Source organism: Silene latifolia, chromosome 8 (genome assembly GCF_048544455.1).
Source record: "Silene latifolia isolate original U9 population chromosome 8, ASM4854445v1, whole genome shotgun sequence".
NCBI lineage: Eukaryota > Viridiplantae > Streptophyta > Magnoliopsida > Caryophyllales > Caryophyllaceae > Silene > Silene latifolia.
The window spans coordinates 5,849,225-5,870,122 of record NC_133533.1 but is presented as its reverse complement, the minus strand read 5'-3'; the positions used below and the strand labels follow the sequence as shown (position 1 = coordinate 5,870,122).

Sequence of the window (20,898 nt, the reverse complement as noted above, 5' to 3'; positions counted from 1 at the left end):
GATTGTTTTTCTGATAATTACAGGAGTTTTTTAGCGAAGGTGGATGCAATACGTGAACCACGTAATTATAATGAGGCATCCAAAATAGCGGAATGGCAGGAAGCTATGGGAAAGGAATTCGATGCTCTAGAGGCAAATGGGACATGGAAAATCGTTGATCTTCCAAAGGGGAAACGACCCATTGGTTGCAGATGGGTTTACAAGGTGAAGTATAAGGCGGCTGGGACTATCGAGAGATACAAAGCGAGACTTGTAGCGCAAGGGTACACGCAAATAGAGGGCGTGGACTATCATGAAACATTTGCACCAGTTGCCAAGATGACTAGTGTTCGTTGCTTGCTCGCGGTAGCTGTTTCTAAGGGATGGTCAATTACCCAATTGGACGTCAATAATGCCTTTCTTCACGGCGATTTAGAAGAGGAAGTTTATATGCGATTACCACCTGGATTCGAAAGAGGAGGATCAACTAAGGTTTGTAAGCTGATGAAGTCGTTATATGGACTCAAGCAAGCTTCACGAAATTGGTTTGCTAAGTTGACAACTTCATTGACGAGGTATGGCTTCATTCAATCTATGGCTGACTACTCACTATTCACTTACAATAAAGACGGAATTTTCATTGGAATTTTGGTGTACGTAGACGATATGATAATCGTAAGTGATAGTGAGGTAGCAACCACTCGTCTCAAGCTCTTTCTTGATCGTAATTTTGGGATTAAGGACCTCGGAAAGCTCAAGTATTTTCTGGGAATAGAAGTAGCAAGCGGGTCTAAGGGCTTATTCCTTAGCCAAAGAAAGTATGCCTTAGAAATTGTTAAAGAAGCGGGTTTAGAAGGGGCGAAACCAGTTGATATACCTATCCAACCGAATCACCAATTAGCTTTGGCAGAAGGAGAATTGTTGCATGACCCAATGAAATATAGGCGTCTAGTAGGACGACTCATTTACTTGACCATAACGAGGCCTGACTTAGTGTACGCCGTACACATATTGTCCCAATTTGTGCATGCTCCAAGGAAAGAACACTTAGATGCCGTTTTGAGAGCAATACGGTACATTAAGGGAAGTCCGGGAAAGGGAATAGTGATAGCACGTGATAATGATTTGCTATTACGTGGATACTCGGATTCCGACTATGCTAGGTGTCCATTGACAAGAAGATCTTTGACCGGTTATTTTGTGACTTTGGGACACTCACCAATCTCATGGAAGGCAAAGAAACAAACGACCGTAGCAAAATCTAGTGCAGAAGCGGAGTATAGAGCATTGGGTGCGGTGACTAGTGAGGTTATATGGCTAAAATCCTTTCTCAAGTCTCTCGGTGTCAATCATAACACACCCATTGAAGTTTTCTGTGACAACACTGCGGCCCTACATATTGCTAAAAACCCGATTTTTCACGATCGTACTAAGCACATCGAGGTAGATTGCCACTTTGTACGTCATCATATTGTAAACAAGACTATCTCGACCTCTTATATACGGAGTAAAGACCAAGTGGCGGACATTTTCACAAAGGCGCTAGGGGGAGAAGCCTTCTATTTTCTTCGCTCCAAGTTGGGCATTAGCTTGCCAAGTGCTCCAACTTGAGGGGGAGTATTGAACAATATTGTGGAATAATATCCATATATTATGATATTGTTATACAATATTGGGTCAATAATATCTAGACTATTTTGTTAAATGTATATATTGTTACCAGTTACCTAGTTTATAGGCTAATTCTTAGGCAAGTAGATTGTGTGTACAATCTTATATATCGATGTACATTGTAACAGTTTGATTCATTCAGTAATTTTTATCACAATCTTTCCCTACTTTTCCTTGTGTATTTCGTTCTCTTCACTCTCCGTAACTAACTTAGTAAAAAACCGTCTGTCGCCATTAGACTATTAGAGGTACATTGACTTGCACTACAAAGTACGGTCTCGTGGCGGTATTTGTGGTGGTACGCGCTTTCTTACTTGAAAAGTTGGGGGTGGTGTGTTAATGCTGGTGGTGGTGTTGGTGCAGGTGGTGGTGGTGGTGGTGCTTTGATAGACTGACGCGTCTCTCGACCGTATGTTGGTGCTGCAATATGATAATAACAACGTGGCTGAAACCAAGACCAGCTGCTGAACCTTTTCCGACAAAAAATATCTTCGTTTTCATCCTTGAAACACCCTAACGACCTTAGATGCTTTCTCGTAATTGTTTGACACATTACATTTTCTCCAACATTTCCTAGGAACAATAGTATTACAAGAGTAAATATCCTCATTGATATTCCTAAAATTGCCATATTATATCGGGGAAATTAATTAGTAGCAAAGATAAGTTGTTATTGGTTATAATATTATCGATTTTTGCTACCCAAAATTCTTAAATATAAACCTAAAAATAAATGTAAAATAATAATACAATATGAGAAAAATTGCTATCCCAAAATTTTATTTCTAGGTTCGCCCTGATTATATGTGTATATGAGCAATATATAGTGTTGTTTTGGGTTTAACATTATATGTCTCTCTTGTGACGGGTCAAGTACTACACATATTGTTAAAAAAGACAAAAGTAAAGGTGCATAGGGAATTACAATAGGTACACAAATTCTTATTTCAGACCGCAAGATCCGTCTGAAATAATAAGACGGACCGTTTCCTCTCACAAAATACCCATTTAGGAAGTGAGTGGGAAAACACATGGAGTGTCCCACCACTCATGTGATTTCCACTTGTGAGAGGTCTTATTGTTTCAGACGTATTTTGCGGTCTGAAGCAAGACGGACTGCAATAGGTATGTCTTTATCTATGCAAGTGCATTTTATTTGACCCGTCACAAGGTTGTGACAGATATTGTGTTGGAACTATGCCCCAGAGCAATCGTTATGAAACGTTTTTTGAACAAATTTCATACAGTGTAATTATTAATGGAGATTAATAATTAGATGGCTTTTTCTTATTATCTTATTAAGGTATTAATACGATGATAAATCCTTGATTAAACTGGTATACTTGACATCATAATGGAGATTATGATAATGAGAGTCGAGTATTATAAAGTTTAGTCTAAAAGTGTTCTTGGTCGTGGGGTTATCAGAATGGGACTATGATAATCCGGATAGACCAATATATTGATAACGGTACTCATAGGATGAGTATTAATGGATCTCATTCATTAAAGTTATAATATAGATAATGCATATGGAGATATGATTATTGAACGTGATCAACAGTGAGATTTCCCAAATGGTTATTATTACCTATGCTGTCAATGTGGAAGTTCTCTTAAGGAGTAATTGTATATTTTATCCTTTGACCTGAGATCATCATTGTAGTTAATAGACTACTTATTGTACTTAGATACCGGACACCTAGTGTGTAAAAATGCTAGTTGAATGGTCATTGGGTATAATTAAGTACCTATGTAATTAGTGGTGAGTCAAGATGGAATCCGTCAACTCAAAGGTAATGAGTTTGAACTCTATGTTGTCATTAATCTTATTGGTCATATAAAAACCTTGGCCAGGGTAGACGAATGATTTAAGAAAGGAGTTTCTTAAAGTCATTCCCGACCAATAATGATTGACATGTAACATAGCGGTTGTCTAGTGGGGTTTGACAGTCAAACCATACCCTAAGATGATCCGGAGTTGGAACGACGGGGGGAAATAAATACAGTATCCTTTACCAGGTTCGAGTACAGTGAAGTACAGTGAATATTGGTATTCACACTATCCGGCCGTCGGGGAGTGTTGTTAGACGCCAACCTCGATTAATAGTTAATGAGATTAATTATTACCGGTTTAGCGATGAACCTATGTGGTCACACACTTACGGTGTGATATTTAACGTTTACGGTTATTTAATTTATTATGAGATAATAAAGTTAAATAATCTCGACGACATATTTTTATATTGTCCGCTAACACGGAAATATAGTTAATATCGGAAAGACGTTTGTAAGAGAGACGGACCGAAATGAATTGATCTAGGCCACGTACGTTATGCATGGAAATCAAAGGCAAAGTTTGATTTTGCATGTCAACGTGCCTTTTCCATGAGTAATCCTTAATTGTTAAGGATGTGACTCACGCAATTCATTTCTTGTTGGCCAAGGATCCTTTGCCTATAAATTGTGCCTTGGGCCGTGAGTTATTAGATATACAACAAAAACTTGTTTGTAGAAATTTGTCTCTCGTATAAATACAAAAGTGAGAAATTGTTTCTATATTATTCCGAGGTCGTCTCAAGGGTTGAGAACGTTAGTTTATCTATCGGTGTGGATACACTAGAGACTCCGTATTTTCGGGGTTAGACCAATTTATTGTCTACACATATAGTATGTGTCCCTTTACTCAGTTTTACAAGTTTTTAAATGCAATAGGTCTCAGGAGGACCGCGTTTCTGTCTTCCGCTGCTACATGTAATGTGCCGCGGTCCCTTCAATTGGTATCAGAGCCAATTTTGCATTTATATTTTGTAAATTTGGGTCTCGCGAGAATGGTTCTCGCAATTCGTTGAGTAACGAAACTATTACATGCATGCGTAATTAGCTTTGGTCTATTATGTGGATATAAAAGGCATTTCCACTTTAGTGCTAATCATTGTTTCAAGCATTGCATTTTGATCATTTATTGGTAATATAATGTCATTGTAATGTTTGAGTAACATATTAGTGGGTAAGCTGTTTTAAAGCTTATGATTGTTATTTAGCATGCAAAGTATATGGTGATAGGAGCCGACTCTTGTATGGGATATGAGGGTTAGTCTTATCAGTTGGGTTATATTAGATATAGCCAAGTGTGTTATTAAATTGTTTAAATGACACATAAAACATGAAGTACTACGGTTATGCAATAACTGTGTACGACAGTTATATTAGATATAATTGTTAGTGCTAATATTTGATATAAGCACTTGTGTTATTCAAATTGTTTGAATGACATTAAAACTTGACCAATTAAAGATTATTGAGTTTTAATTGATAAAATATGAGATATTTTGTCAAAGGTTGCCACTGATCAGGTAGACAATAAAATTATTTTATTTTCGTTTACAAGATACGACCTGACAACCAGGGGGCTTGTAGTTCGGAGATATAATAATATTGTCTATTGTATGTGATACAGGGGTGAAGAAAAGTTAACTAATCTTGTACTTTTAGTCTGGACAACCCAGAGGGTATGACATTTATTAATTTTCTGTCACTAGAGTGGATAAACTCAACTACACTGATAGGTACGACCTGACAACCAGGGGACTATGTAGTGTAGAGCCTGGAATGATTTTATAAGATAAAATCAGATAAATTTTAATTATGATGAGAAACGACCTGACAACCAGGGGGCTCATGCATGTTTTAAAATTCTTATATATCATTATGAGGAAGTCCATATCATGATGATGTATGATTATGTTCTTATTGGATTGTTTTCTTTCCGATTAATATTTCTCAAAGGAGGCTAGTGGGAGCACAGTAATTTTCTTAGTGCTATACGTGGCTGACATATTGCTAATAGGAAATGATGTGCTAACCATGCAAGAGACAAAGATTTGGCTATCTGAACAGTTCTCCATAAAGGATATGGGAGAAGCGGCTTATATTCTTGGAATGAGAATCTATGGAGATAGATTCAGGAAGCTGCTATGGCTCTCCCAATCTTTGTACACTGTCATGTTGTACAAGGTCTGATGGGGCTTACCTGCTAGGAGTAGCAAGTAGGCATTAGACAGTCCGGGTGAGGAACATTGGAAAGTGGTGAAAACCATCCTTGAGTACTTGAGAAGGACTAAGGACCAATTCCTCATTTTTGGAGATTGTAAGCTAAAAGTGTTTAGCTGTACTAATGCAAGTTTTGCATTGAATAAGGATGATAGCAAGTCTATCTCTAGTTATGCTTTCACCTTAAATGGTGAGCAGTGAGTTGGAAGAGTTCTATAAAAGCTAAAGTAGCTGACTCAGTAACCGAAGTAAAGTACTTAGCCGTATGTGATGTTGTTAAGGAAGTCGTTTGGATAAGAAAGTTCTTAACTGAACTTGGTGTTGTTCCTTCAGTAGAGGAAGGTATTCCTCTATTATGTGTCAATAAGGAGTTATTGCACAGGCTAAAAAGCTAAGGGGACCACCAACGATCTAAACATGTTCTTCGGAAATTTCACCTGATTAGAGAAATATTCGAACATGGAGATGTTCAAATTCATCAGGTGTAAGGGAAAGAAACGATGTCGATCCTTTCATTAAGGTGCTTTGATCAAAGGAGTTTGACAAGTGCAAATGGATCAAGGATCAAGGTTCATGACCGATTGCCTCTAGGTCAAGTGGGAGATTGTTGGAACTATGCCCCAGAGCAATCGTTATGAAACGTTTTTTGAACAAATTTCATACAGTGTAATTATTAATGGAGATTAATAATTAGATGGCTTTTTCTTATTATCTTATTAAGGTATTAATACGATGATAAATCATTGATTAAACTGGTATACTTGACATCATAATGGAGATTATGATAATGAGAGTCGAGTATTATAAAGTTTAGTCTAAAAGTGTTCTTGGTCGTGGGGTTATCAGAATGGGACTATGATAATCCGGATAGACCAATATATTGATAACGGTACTCATAGGATGAGTATTAATGGATCTCATTCATTAAAGTTATAATATAGATAATGCATATGGAGATATGATTATTGAACGTGATCAACAAAGTGAGATTTCCCAAATGGTTATTATTACCTATCTTTGTCAATGTGGAAGTTCTCTTAAGGAGTAATTGTATATTTTATCCTTTGACCTGAGATCATCATTGTAGTTAATAGACTACTTATTGTACTTAGATACCGGACACCTAGTGTGTAAAAATGCTAGTTGAATGGTCATTGGGTATAATTAAGTACCTATGTAATTAGTGGTGAGTCAAGATGGAATCCGTCAACTCAAAGGTAATGAGTTTGAACTCTATGTTGTCATTAATCTTATTGGTCATATAAAAACCTTGGCGAGGGTAGACGAATGATTTAAGAAAGGAGTTTCTTAAAGTCATTCCCGACCAATAATGATTGACATGTAACATAGCGGTTGTCTAGTGGGGTTTGACAATCAAACCATACCCTAAGATGATCCGGAGTTGGAACGACGGGGAAATAAATACGAGATCCTTTACCAGGTTCGAGTACAGTGAAGTACAGTGAATATTGGTATTCACACTATCCGGCCGTCGGGGAGTGTTGTTAGACGCCAACCTCGATTAATAGTTAATGAGATTAATTATTACCGGTTTAGCGATGAACCTATGTGGTCACACACTTACGGTGTGATATTTAACGTTTACGGTTATTTAATTTATTATGAGATAATAAAGTTAAATAATCTCGACGACATATTTTTATATTGTCCGCTAACACGGAAATATAGTTAATATCGGAAAGACGTTTGTAAGAGAGACGGACCGAAATGAATTGATCTAGGCCACGTACGTTATGCATGGAAATCAAAGGCAAAGTTTGATTTTGCATGTCAACGTGCCTTTTCCATGAGTAATCCTTAATTGTTAAGGATGTGACTCACGCAATTCATTTCTTGTTGGCCAAGGATCCTTTGCCTATAAATTGTGCCTTGGGCCGTGAGTTATTAGATATACAACAAAAACTTGTTTGTAGAAATTTGTCTCTCGTATAAATACAAAAGTGAGAAATTGTTTCTATATTATTCCGAGGTCGTCTCAAGGGTTGAGAACGTTAGTTTATCTACCGGTGTGGATACACTAGAGACTCCGTATTTTCGGGGTTAGACCAATTTATTGTCTACACATATAGTATGTGTCCCTTTACTCAGTTTTACAAGTTTTTAAATGCAATAGGTCTCAGGAGGACCGCGTTTCTGTCTTCCGCTGCTACATGTAATGTGCCGCGGTCCCTTCATATTGTCCGTCACAAATTGAGAATTTGTGTACATTTATATAGGCTAAGAAGGGAACCATGGTGGATTAAATTAATGTGATCAACTTGGGGATTATAAATTTTTAATTATGGAGTAATTAATTAACAATCTGGATTGTGAAAATCGAGTAAAGTCAACCCATTGCTGACTAGTTAATCGAGAAAGTCAATGTTTGCATGTACTTGCCATGTACCAGATTGATCTGAATATACCTTTATATTTTGGTTATGAAATTTAAATTTAATTTAATCGGGTTAAAAAGTACTTCGTACTCTCTTTGAGAGCTGAGACGAATGGCGGTAGTAACAATTAAAAGCCCTATTCTTTTAGATTTAATTTAATCATGTTAAAAAGTACTTCGTACCCTCTTTGACGGTTGAATCGAATGGCGGTAGTAACGATTAAAAGCCCTATTCTTTTAGATTTAATTTAATCATGTTAAAAAGTACTTCGTACCCTCTTTGACGGTTGAATCGAATGGCGGTAGTAACGCAGTAAGGCCTTGTTCTTTTGAACATAAAATTTCAGGTCATTTCAATCCAGTTCAACTCTATTTAATTCAGTTATGCTTCATTCAGTTCAACTCATCTCTTTACAAATTAACTCTTATTTCAGTGCAGTCCACTTCAATTCAGTTTTTTTCAGCCAAATAATACATTTATATAGGCTAATCTGGAGGTTAAACCCTACGTGGGCAATATCGTACTATTATGTGTCCTGGACAGGGGCACAACAGGGCCTAACAAAAGGTATCGTCGCTCCCATACAACACGTGCTACCTAGTTCGTGCGGTTGTTCTCCGGCGTAACGTTAATAATTAAAGTCCTATGTAAGACGGTTTTAGACAAGACCAACTCAACCCCTATTAAGGATAATCAAATATTCAAATTATCTCATATCGTATTAGGAAAGTATATTAGTATTGTATTAGGAAAGTAGTATACTACTTAAGCCCGTCTTAACCAAGAATTTGTAAATATTATCATTGGTATTGGTATTAGGAAGTATTCTGCTTCCGCATATCTTCCCTCATAATCTAGCAAGATGGAAGAAGAAGCAGCAAAAAGAGACAGAATATCAGAGTTGCCCGAAGAAATAAAGGAAAAAATAGTATCATCCCTTTGTATGAAAGACGCAATTTGTACAAGCTCTCTCTCTTCTGTTTGGAGGTACACTTGGGTCTCCCTTCCTTTTCTTGATTTTGGGGTTGACGTTTATGGGCGATTTACCTCTTATTTTAAGACTCTTCCTACTAGTCATCCCAAAAAGCGACACCTTTATTCTATTTTTCACAAGGCGGAGGAGGAAGAAGACGATTCTGAATCAACAGTCGATAACACTGATTTGTATGCTTGGCAAATTGGATATTTGCAAATGATAGATGAACTTTTGCAAATATACATTAAAAAGAACCCATCTTTACGGGTTTTGAAAAAGATGTCGCTTTATGTACCTATACTTTCCAACTCCAAGATGATTGATTACGGTGCTGATATTGTATCCCGATGTCTTTCGCTTGCCAAACACAATGTTACCGAGCTTGATTGTTGGATCCACTACTATGGGTGGCCTTACTGCCCTGAGGATTCATACCGTGCTTTGCAAAATTGTCTTCCTATCTTAGAATCGAAAACTTTAACCAAGTTGAAGTTACGTGGATGTTACTTGGCTATGGTAAAAAAAGTCGACATACCAATTGATCTTCCCAATTTGAAACACTTACGTCTAACAAAGTTCAATGTACGCGAGAATATGCTGGAGACCCTGCTTGCTAAATGTCCAGCTTTGGAAAAGCTCGAATTTTCATGGTGGTGTGAGGGGTTTAACGTGCTCCGAGTTCCAAGGCTTTCTAAATTAAAAAAGCTCAAAGTTAAGTACATATATGATGTTGAACTAATAAAGATTAATGCAATGTCTCTTCAATGCTTGACCCTTCTTAATCTTTCGACAAAGTGCAAAATTAAGATGGCTTCTAATTCTTGTAACAACTTGGTTAATTTGTTCCTCCAGGGCTGTGCCATAACCGATGATTTCTTTAATAATGTCGCGGAATTTCCAAAGTTGAAAACCATATCCCTTATAGATTGTCCTGAATTGAAGCATATTAAGATCACCTCCAACTCTCTTACAAGTTTTGAAGTTAAGGATTGCCCAAATTTGAGTTGGACTGAGCTTGACACTCCGAAGCTGTTGTTCATCGGAAATTCTAGTAGCCGTAAGAGTCACGACATCGACTGGCTTATTGCAAAACAAGGGATACCTCTCACCTCTTTTCAATAAATAAATGTCCTTGTGAATTGTGATTCGACCTGTGACAAAGTTCTATGGCATTCCAAACTTATGTCTTTCTCTAATTTTTTTTTTCGTGAATGTATAAGCATTGTTTCATGAATCGATCCTTCCTAGTCGATCGATTCATCAAAGCACTGGCATGAAAATAGAGATAGGATATCCTAGTCGATTCATCAAAGTTCTTTAACATAATTTTAGTCGTCCAAGACTCCAAGACGAGGATCCAAAACCATGAAGACCGTCGTGACTCGTGTCAATGAATTATTCACCAACATCATTACAACTTTATTTAGACACCTTGTACTTGTGGCTTATTCTAGTTTGTCCATGATGTTGTTGTATATTACTCATTCTGTCTCGACTAATAGTTATCTATTGATTTTGACACAAAGATTAAGAAAAGAAAAATGGATATCACACAAGACACATAACAGTATACATATGGAATGTAGACGACAAAAGACTACCATAAACAGAAATAGATAACTATTGAGTAATACACTCAAAATGAAAATAGATAACTTTCGGAGAACGTGAAGGAGTTATGTCCACTATTCTATATGAATTAACTCACTTGGGTCTATGTAATTAATATGCCTTGCTAGAGGCCAATGTTAGTTTGACGCGTAAAGATGGTTTAGGTGCTGCAATATGTGAATATGATAGGTTACTTTGGAGGGTTAGGCCCAAAGCGGACACTATCGTAAAATGTGCCATGGTGTCACGGTCCGCTACTTTTGCCGGACCGTGGCGCGCACCCTTGCCCGTCTCAAGGCAAGATGCAAGCGACAAGGATCTTCGTACTAGTGAGGGATCGCCCACTGATCGCTTCGATGCGGGAGTTCATCCCGTCCACCTTCGTCTCAAGGTCACAAACCGTCTTCTGCAACTCCTCGAGGCTCGCAGCCATCCGCATAACGATGCTCTCGAGTTTGGGAAGCTTGACGTCGATTGTGTCCATTAAGGCATCCACTCGGTCCTCGATTGTTTCGCCCATTTTCTCGATCTCGATAAACAAATGCGACTTGCAGACGCCCGTCCGAAGACCGGGCTCTGATACCAAATGTCACGGTCTGCTACTTTTGCCGGACCGTGGCGCGCACCCTTGCCCGTCTCAAGGCAAGATGCAAGCGACAAGGATCTTCGTACTAGTGAGGGATCGCCCACTAGCACGATACTCGGGTCTCGGGTCGGTGTGTGTCGGGAATCCTAGTCACGATTATCAAGTCTGGCACACGAAAGCAATAAAAGTAAGCAATACGATTATTGAAAGCAAGCAACAAGCAACAACAAGCTTTTGGATGAGAAGCGGTTTTTCATTGACTAGCACCTCTCATAGAGACAAATTTGATAGTTTGGTCCTGGTAGCAGGAAACATTGAATTTACAAGTTTAGTTCAGAATAGCGATATACCTATTTATGGAAACCTATTCTAAAACTACTAAGAAAATACTTACTACAAATGTACAAGGGAAAAGAAATTACATAAGTATAAATAAATCTAAGGGTTCAAGTGTGCGGATCGTCACACATGGCCACCGGCACAGCCTAATAAGAGGTATCAACAACGCTCCCACAGTCCCACATACCATGTGCGTCCTAGCTTGTGCCGTTGTTCTGTTGCCTAACGTCACTACATAAATCCCTAATAAGTAAGACAATTTTAAACAAGACCAACTCAACCCCGGCTAAGGATAATCATATTATCTCATATACTTTGTAAAATATTGTTATTGTACTAGGAATTATTTTCTATTAAGAAAGTAGTATTATTGGTATTAAGAAATTAGTTATTAGATATTTACTCATATTATATCTCCTCGTTTAATTAATATTATTAGGAATTAGGAATTAGGTCTTTCTTTTATTAAAGCAAAATTATTTAGAGCAATTTGGTGATGCCACCTCATCAAGTACACAAGGGCCCACTAATTTTCTAACTTCATTTAATTAATGTACACCTTTTAAAATATGAGAAATATTTATAAAAGGAATAATTGATAATAATAGTCCCACCTTTTACCTTTCTTTCTAAAATACTCCCACCTTTTGTTATTCTCAAAATAATTCCACCTTCATACTCTATCTTCTTAAAATGAGCTGCTGTATTTAAATGTTACTTACGGACTACGGTAACAAGTTGTATCAAGTTAAGTGAATGTTTTCTCTTCCTTTAAATTTTTTTTGAGTGGTTCTCTCTACCCACTTTTAATACCCGTCTCCATATCCGATTTTGTAAAATATACTCCGTATAATCTTGAATAAACCATTGAAACAATTTGAATTCAATCACATGCAACAATAATTTACATGCGTTATTCTGATCGATCCCTACATTGCTAAGCCTACACTTAGATATATTTGGAACTTCAAGACAACTGAATTTACGACTCCAACAAGTTATCCAATTCACAGTTAATTAATTTGCCCAACAATTTATCACATTCACTATTAATTTGCTTGTAATTATACTTCTGAATCAAGAAGATGAGCTTTCTATTTAACTATTGCCCACTACAATCGACACACCGTGCGCTGTTAGCCGATGAATTATTGTTTGTGTGAAACACACAATGTGAGGGGGGAGGTTTCGCTTGAATCCACGACTTGACCAGGGAAGGTTCATGTACAAGATAATAGATGAACCATCTCAACCAAAACCTTAAGGTGATGGTTGAGGCCCAACTATTATAAATTCCTATTACGCTCCCTCACTCAAATGCCCGTTGGGCTTGAAGAGTGGTTAGTTGTGCACCGGCTCCTCCTACCGTGTGCTGGGTTTCCACTTCGAGTTTTTGAGGTTACCAAGATTTGATCCCGTGACCTTTGGTCACACTGGCTCTGATACCATGATAGATGAGCCATCTCAACCAAAACCTTAAGGTGGTGGTTGAGGCGCAACTATTATAAATTCTTATTACAAGAGACGACAACACCAAGGCGTGTTCGTACGTTGCACACGGGTACACGACGGTGCCCAGGTTCATGTGACATACACGACCAAACCATGGTTTTCTCGTGTGATTTACATGGCACACCTGCCTTGTTGTCGTCTTCACCACCCAAACAACAGCTTCCCCGAAATCCATGGATCACTTCCCTCCTAAAATGCAACGAATCGAGATTCTCTCACGTTGCTGGAGATTCCGTGATTTCGGCGGTGGACTACTTTTTGTGCGCAAAGAGAGAGCAACTTTGTATAAGGTTTAGAAAAGCTCAAGTATTATTGATGAATTATCAAGATATTTATACAAATACAAATAAGTGCAAAATTAAGATGGCTTCTAATTCTTGTAACAACTTGGTTAATTTGTTCCTCGATGGCTGTGCGATAACCGATAATTTCTTTAATAATGTCGCGGAATTTCCAAAGTTGAAAACCATATCCCTTATAGATTGTCCTGAATTGAAGCATATTAAGATCACCTCCAACTCTCTTACAAGATTTGAAGTTATGGATTGCCCAAATTTGAGTTGGACTGAGCTTGACACTCCGAAGCTGTTGTTCATCGGAAATTTTAGTAGACGTAAGAGTCGCGACATCAACTGGCTAATTGCAAAACTAGGGATACCTCACCCCTCTTTTCAATAAGTGTATGTCCTTGTGATTTGGCCATTGACAAAGTTCTATGGCATTCCAAATTATGTCATTCTCCTAAAAAAAAATTTCTCGGTGGACGGTGGATGTATAAACATTGTTTCATGAATCGATCCCTCCTAATCGATTCATCAAAGCATTGGCGGGAAAATGGAGATAGGATATCAATGCTTACATGTTCTTTAATATAGTTGTACTCGTGACAATGAATTATTTAGACACCTTGTACTTGTGGCTTATTCTACTTTGTCCATGATGTTGTTGAATATTACTCCTTCCGTCTCGGTCAATAGTTATTCATTGTTTTTGAAACTGTTCGGGTTTTTGGTACAAATAATATAAAAGACACAATATATTTGTTATGGGATTACCCACAACCCAACCTGTATTATTATTCTTAAACCTTAACAATAATACAATCTCAATCCTCCAACACTTAGCTACTAGCCAAGATTTCCAACTATACTTAACTCGGGATATTAAGCATACACTCTTACTTTCCAACAATGACTAGTGACCCTTATTTATATAAGGTCCTAAGTCCTAACTTACCTAGCAACATTAAGAGTCTCAACACTTGCTAACATAACTCCTAATATTTACACTTAATAAAATAAACATCTAATATGTAAATATTAGTATCTTAACCAAACATAAATCTATACAAATAAGGACTCTATATATTACTAATATTTACACTTAATAAAATAAACATCTAATATGTAAATATTAGTATCTTAACCAAACATAAATCTATACAAATAAAGACTCTATATATTACTAGGTAAGTTAGGACTTAGGACCTTATATAGGGGTCGTTCAATTTATTAGGGCCTTATACAAATAAAGACTCTATATGTTATTAGGTAATTCAGTTAGGACTTAGAACCTTATACAAATAAAGACTCTATATGTTACTAGATAACTAGTATAAATCCCGCGCACACGCGGTTTTTTAGATAGGGATATTAGAGAATTTAAATATTATCTAATTATATTTAACGTATTTTAACTCCATTTGAAATTTTAGTATAGAATAAAACTTAATATTAGTAATGTTTTGTATTAAGAGATAGAAAAAAAGAATGTTCAACACTTTTACTCTATATAAAATTGCTGAAACTATTTTGTGTGTATCTGTGTTGTAATAAATATACTTATGTATATATTAAATCAAAAAAATTACAAAATTTAAATGTTCACGTTGTATAGAGTAGAAATAGATATTAAATTAAAGTGTAAGAAAAATATATATTATTGGAAATTTTTTTCGTTTTAGAAGTAAAAACAATATATGAATGCTCTTATCTTGTAGTAGGTTAGTTATTGTATGTAATTAATCAGTATTGGCCCAGTTGTAGGCATATAAATGTGTAAATGGAATAGAATTATATGGAATTACGCAATTTGACCCAATTGTAGATAGGATATAATGAAGCCCAAATATGGAATATTCATTTAGGCGGGAAAATATTAGAGCTTTCTTATTCTTTTAGTTTAGTGGGGATTCAGTTCAGCTCTATTACTTCAATTCAATTTATTAGTTCGGTTGAGTATTTTTCAGCCGAAAAAAATAAGGTTTAAGAATATTTAGGGGTCGTTCGGTTCACTGTTTAGGATTGAAATTGATTGAAATGAGAAACCATGGAAGTACGAGATTAACAAGAAAAATAAACATAGAGGAATTGAGTTTGAATCCATAGGATTTAGGATTCTAACTTCTTTCCAAAATACCTCAATCAAATATTAGAATGACTAGAATTCAGATCAGGAAGAAGATGAAATCAAATGGAATACAAGACTATAAAGGTTATAAATTCAAAGATGTAAACTAAATGTTTTTTTCCTTCTCTTTAGTTTTTTCCCCTGGTAGATGTAAAACTATTGATTTTACATTATTTTATTAATTTGACGACTTTGAGAACAAATCTCGATAAGTAATTATAAGAGTAAATATCCTCCAACGATACTCCTGAAATTGCAGTAGGATGGAGTATAGTAATTACATGTATGTATTTGTATAATTGTATGTAAACAATAGTACTCACTCCTATTTCGAATAACTGTCCCCTTTGCCATTTTCGTCTATTCACATAACTGTTTCATTTGTCATATTTGAACATGTTATTTGACTTTCCTACCCTTGACTCTTTTCTTTATTTACCACCCAACCACCCCTAAATCATCATATATTGTTGGGGAAGCGTCCTGTAAACCCGGTGCGGGAAGAGTCTCACCCAACAACGATACTACGAAGGAGCAGACACAACGAACGTAAGTAAGAGCAAATAAAGTGATACCACAATTTCTCACGTGGAAACCCTTCTCAACTAAGGGGAAAAACCACGGCTCTCTCGACAAATTAATTCACTAATAAGAATTACAAAGTTCTTAGGGTACAATCACACACTAGTATTGTCACACTATCTCAAACTTTATCTCACCCTTATTATCTCTAATGGATGTTGAACACTCTCTTTTCTCTCCTTTAGAACAAGAAGTATTCTCACCAAATAATATTAATTTGTCTCTCTATATTTTGTGTGTATAAAACTATTAGCACCAATTGCCTTTTATACTACACATTCTCAAAACTTATAATAACTTATTAATTGTTCTCATTAAAACAATTCAATAACCTCTAATGCATTATATGTTCCATCTTGCAAAACGTACACACTTTACGCATATGCATTTGGAAACATCAATACATTTTATTTCACCATTTAATTGTTGGAGTTTTTGGGAGATTAATCCAACATATATATACTCAATACTTTTCATTATTTAACTCCTATATTCTTACCCCTAGACAATACTTTTCATTATTTTAACTCCATTCCTTAATTTCAGTGCCATTGTCCAAATGAGACAGTTATTCGGAATAAGAGGGAGTATTATATTTTAGGCGGGAAAGTGGCAAATTATCCCATAAATTTGCCTAATGTTTTAATTGTAGTAAATTTGCTCCATTAGCTTTCATTTCGGTGCAATTAACTCCTATCCTTATTTTCAATGACAATATTTCTTAAAAATATATAAAAACAATATTATTGGCAATTATTACATTTGGAGATGTCTTTTTTACTCTCTTCTTCAATATTCATTCTCACATTTTATCTGTTTTGCTGGGTATTCGTTAAATCATAATTCATAACCTGCTAAATAGATATGTATACAAATTATTCTATCATAGAATATACACCCACATAATTTTTTTTTTTTTAAAATTATAACCTGCTGAATGAGATCTAAATGAACAATTTTTTGTTTCTATGAAGGCTTTACGCATAATTTTGGGCTGGATTGTTAGAGGGTTGTTCAAGCCCGAAATCGATTTTTTTTTCTCGGAATACACCATTCAGAGAGGCCTTACAGCCATTAAACCATTGGTTATGGTGACAAGTAACTTGGTGAGGGTGAGTAGCTAGTAAATGAAAGGGTAATTAAGACATTTTGTAAATAGAATTGTCAATAATATTTTCTTGTAAACTTATAGACATGTACTAGTTTTTGAACCCGTGTAGGTAACAGAAAGTATTGTAATAGTAAATAACTAAATTTTTGACAGTTTTAATAAGTTTATGTTATTTAATTTTATTCGAAATACTTTGTTTTTTTCGTATCGACTTTTTAAGTTATAAGAGGTGAAATCTGAAAAGTGAATGTAAAATTATTGTAGTTTTTTAACCTGTTTATTTACGCAATACACATTTAATTTTTCTTATTATTGTACTTTTTTTTTTTATATAATATTACTTCTCTTGTACCCCTATCTCAACACTTCCCACAACCCCCCCTCCCCCAACTATCCTACCCCATCTTGCCCCTACCATCCCCTTCGTCCTGCACCTCCAACATAACCACTATCTCGGCCTCACCCCACACGCGACCCCAACCCTTCTCATAACTTATGTGTGATTCCTCACCCCATCATTACCCACCCACCGTGACACCTCCCCTATCACTACCTCCACCATCAATACCTCTTATTCATTCGCCTTTCAAGTAGCCAAATACTTATTTTATTTATTTATTGAGCCAACATTGTAAAACATTTTGTCATGCAAATTTAGAATAGGAACTGAACAATAAAATTTAAATGGATAAAACATTTTTTTGCTAACACCTTATTTACTCATTAACTTTCATTGTCATAATGTTATATATTGTAGATAATTTTTTAAGTCACTACAACTTATATAAATCGAAAATAATATAAATTGAAAATAATACTAACTTAATTTGTATTTCATTATCTCAAAAACATGAGTGGTATTAGTAATTTGGGAGTGATATTATGTTTTTCTTGTATAGAAATCATACAATTGTTAAAAAATGTAGCAATTGAAAGATCACAAATTCTTATACTTAAAACGGGCCAAGTATCATACCATCTGTGTATATAAGATAAATATATTACTTTTCCTTTTTATATACTCAAGTGGTATGTACTTAACCCGTCTTAAGTTTAAGACAAATAGTATCATCTTAACAGAGACTCTACAATTGGTTTTATTTTTTGAAAAAGTTATTTTATCATCGCCCTTTTGTTAGGTTACATTTTCTCACTTTTATATGATAGATGAAAATATCTAAACGCGTCTTAAATTTACTATACTCGTCTCAGTCATTTGTTTACGTTTAATTAAATATATATGCTTCTTAATAATTACAAAAAATTGATTAAAACGTATGGAATACATCATGACAACACTCACACTATTAAATTTTCAAATCACTGTTATTATTATAATATTCACATTGTACTTAAAATGCATTGTTAGGAAAATTGCTTGAAATCTCATACTCCCTCCGCCCCGATCATTTATATCGTGATTAGTTGCCTTTTGTATGTCAATCAAGTAAACATGTATACGTATCCTATTATTTTCTTAATTTTTTATTTTATAATGTCGCCTTAAAATTTTGTAAATATAGATTTAAGAATTAGAATTGTTCATAATCGTCAAAATATAGTCTGATTAGAATGAGAATATTCTCAAATCCGAACAATCATTTTTTTAGGAAATAGCGCGATTTATATAATCATGTCAATCAGTTTAAAATCTCGTATTTTAAGTAAGATTTTTTTTCTAACTCACCGGAGGATTCTAAAAATTATTCTAAAATATCACTATGAGTATATTCTAACCTTAATTAGTCAGATTTAAAACTTAATTAGTCAATTTTAAGTCAATCAATCAGCATGATATATTCTTTAAAAGATATTCTAAGATTATCCTAATATCGTAACTAAACAAAATATCCTTTCCGATTAATTTGATTTTTTTTTAATTTTTTTAATTAAGTCTTAGAATTACAGCTATTGACACGTGGCACACTATAAGGCTATTGACACGTGTCATCTTATTAGGCTGATGGTTTCAGCTTTAATATAATATATGATATGATATGATTATCAATTAAATTATGGATAGTAGTTGTTAGTTGCACATATAGGCAAACTTATGGGGGTAATTTGCCACTGTAGGTGGAATGAATAATACAAGCACCCTACATACATTTATATAGGCTAACCCGGAGGTTAAACCCTAAAGGGGCAATATCGTACTATTATGTGCCATGAACACCGGTACAACAAAGCCTAACAAGAGGTATCAATGCTCCCTATAACATGTTCTTCCTAGCTTGTGCGGTTGTTCTGTTGCCTAACGTCACTAATTAAAGCCACGAATTTAAGGAATACCAACTCAACCCCTATGATAATCAAATTATCTCATATGAGTCATATCGTATTAGGAAAGTATATTAGTCTGGTATTAGGAAAGTAGTATACAGAGTACTACTTAAGCCCGTCGTCTTAAACAAGAATTTGTAAATATTATCACTGGTATTAAGAAATTAGATATTTGTATTCTGCTTCCGCCTATCTTCCCTCGTAATCTAGCAAGATGGAAGAAGAAGAAGCAAAAAGAGAAAGAATATCCGAGATGCCCGAAGAAATTAAGGAACAAATATTATCATCCCTTTGTATGAAAGACGCGATTTGTACAAGCTCTTTGTCTTCTGTTTGGAGGTACACTTGGGTCTCCCTTCCTTTTCTTGATTTTGGGGTTGACGTTTATGACCAATTTACCTCTTATTTTAAGAGACTTCCTACTAGTCATCCCAAAAAGCGACACCTTTATTCTTCTATTTTTCAAAAGGCGGAGGAGGAAGAAGACGATTCTGAATCGACAGTCGATAACACTGATTATTATAAGTATACTGATTCGTATGCTTGGAAAAGTGATCATCAACAAGTTGGATATTTGCAAATGATGGATGAACTTTTGCAAATATACATTAAAAAGAACCCATCTTTGCGGGTTTTGAAAAAGATATCCCTTTATGTACCTATGATTTCCGACTCTAAGATGCGTGATTATGGTGCACTTATTGTATCCCGATGTCTTTCGCTTGTCAAACACAATGTTACCGAGCTTGATTATTGGATCGACAACCTTGGGTGGTCTTATGCTTTGCAAAATTGTCTTCCTATCTTAGAATCGAAAACTTTAACCAAGCTGGAGTTATGTGGATGTTACTTGGATATGGAAAAAAAAGTCGACGTACCAATTGATCTTCCCAATTTGAAAGACTTACGTCTAGCGCGGTTCAATGTAAGCGAGAATATGCTAGAGACCCTGCTTGCTAAATGTCCAGCTTTGGAAAAGCTCGAACTTTTATGGTTGTGTGAGGGGTTTAACGTGCTCCGAGTTCCAAGGCTTTCGAAATTAAAAAAGCTTAAAGTTGAGTACATATATAATCTTGATCTAATAGAGATTAATGCAATGTCTCTTCAATGCTTGACACTTACTAACCTTTCGACAAAGTGCAAAATTAAGATGGCTTCTAATTCTTGTAACAACTTGGTTAATTTGTTCGTCGATGGTTCTGGCATAACTGATGATTTCTTTAATAGTGTCGCGGAATTTCCACACCTGAAAACCATATCCCTTATAAATTGTCCTGAATTGAAGCATATTAAGATCTATTGGGCATATAATATCGACTTGATATTATACGATATTATATGCCTTGTTTACGAGATATTGTTGACTATTATTGTTATTGTAATCCCTTGA

General features: G+C 35.5%; 2 protein-coding genes across 2 annotated transcripts; both read left to right on the top strand.

The window, feature by feature from the left end:
- The first annotated feature begins 8,961 nt into the window (after nt 1–8,961).
- On the top strand, nt 8,962–10,197 carry LOC141594492 (F-box/LRR-repeat protein At2g42720-like). The gene has a single exon (XM_074414507.1). The coding sequence runs from the start codon at nt 8,962–8,964 to the stop codon at nt 10,195–10,197; it is 1,236 nt and encodes a 411-aa protein (XP_074270608.1).
- A 9,525-nt stretch (nt 10,198–19,722) lies between these two features.
- Nucleotides 19,723–20,898, top strand: LOC141594490 (putative F-box protein At1g58310). The gene has a single exon (XM_074414506.1). It carries the CDS (start codon nt 19,723–19,725, stop codon nt 20,896–20,898), a length of 1,176 nt encoding a protein of 391 aa, XP_074270607.1.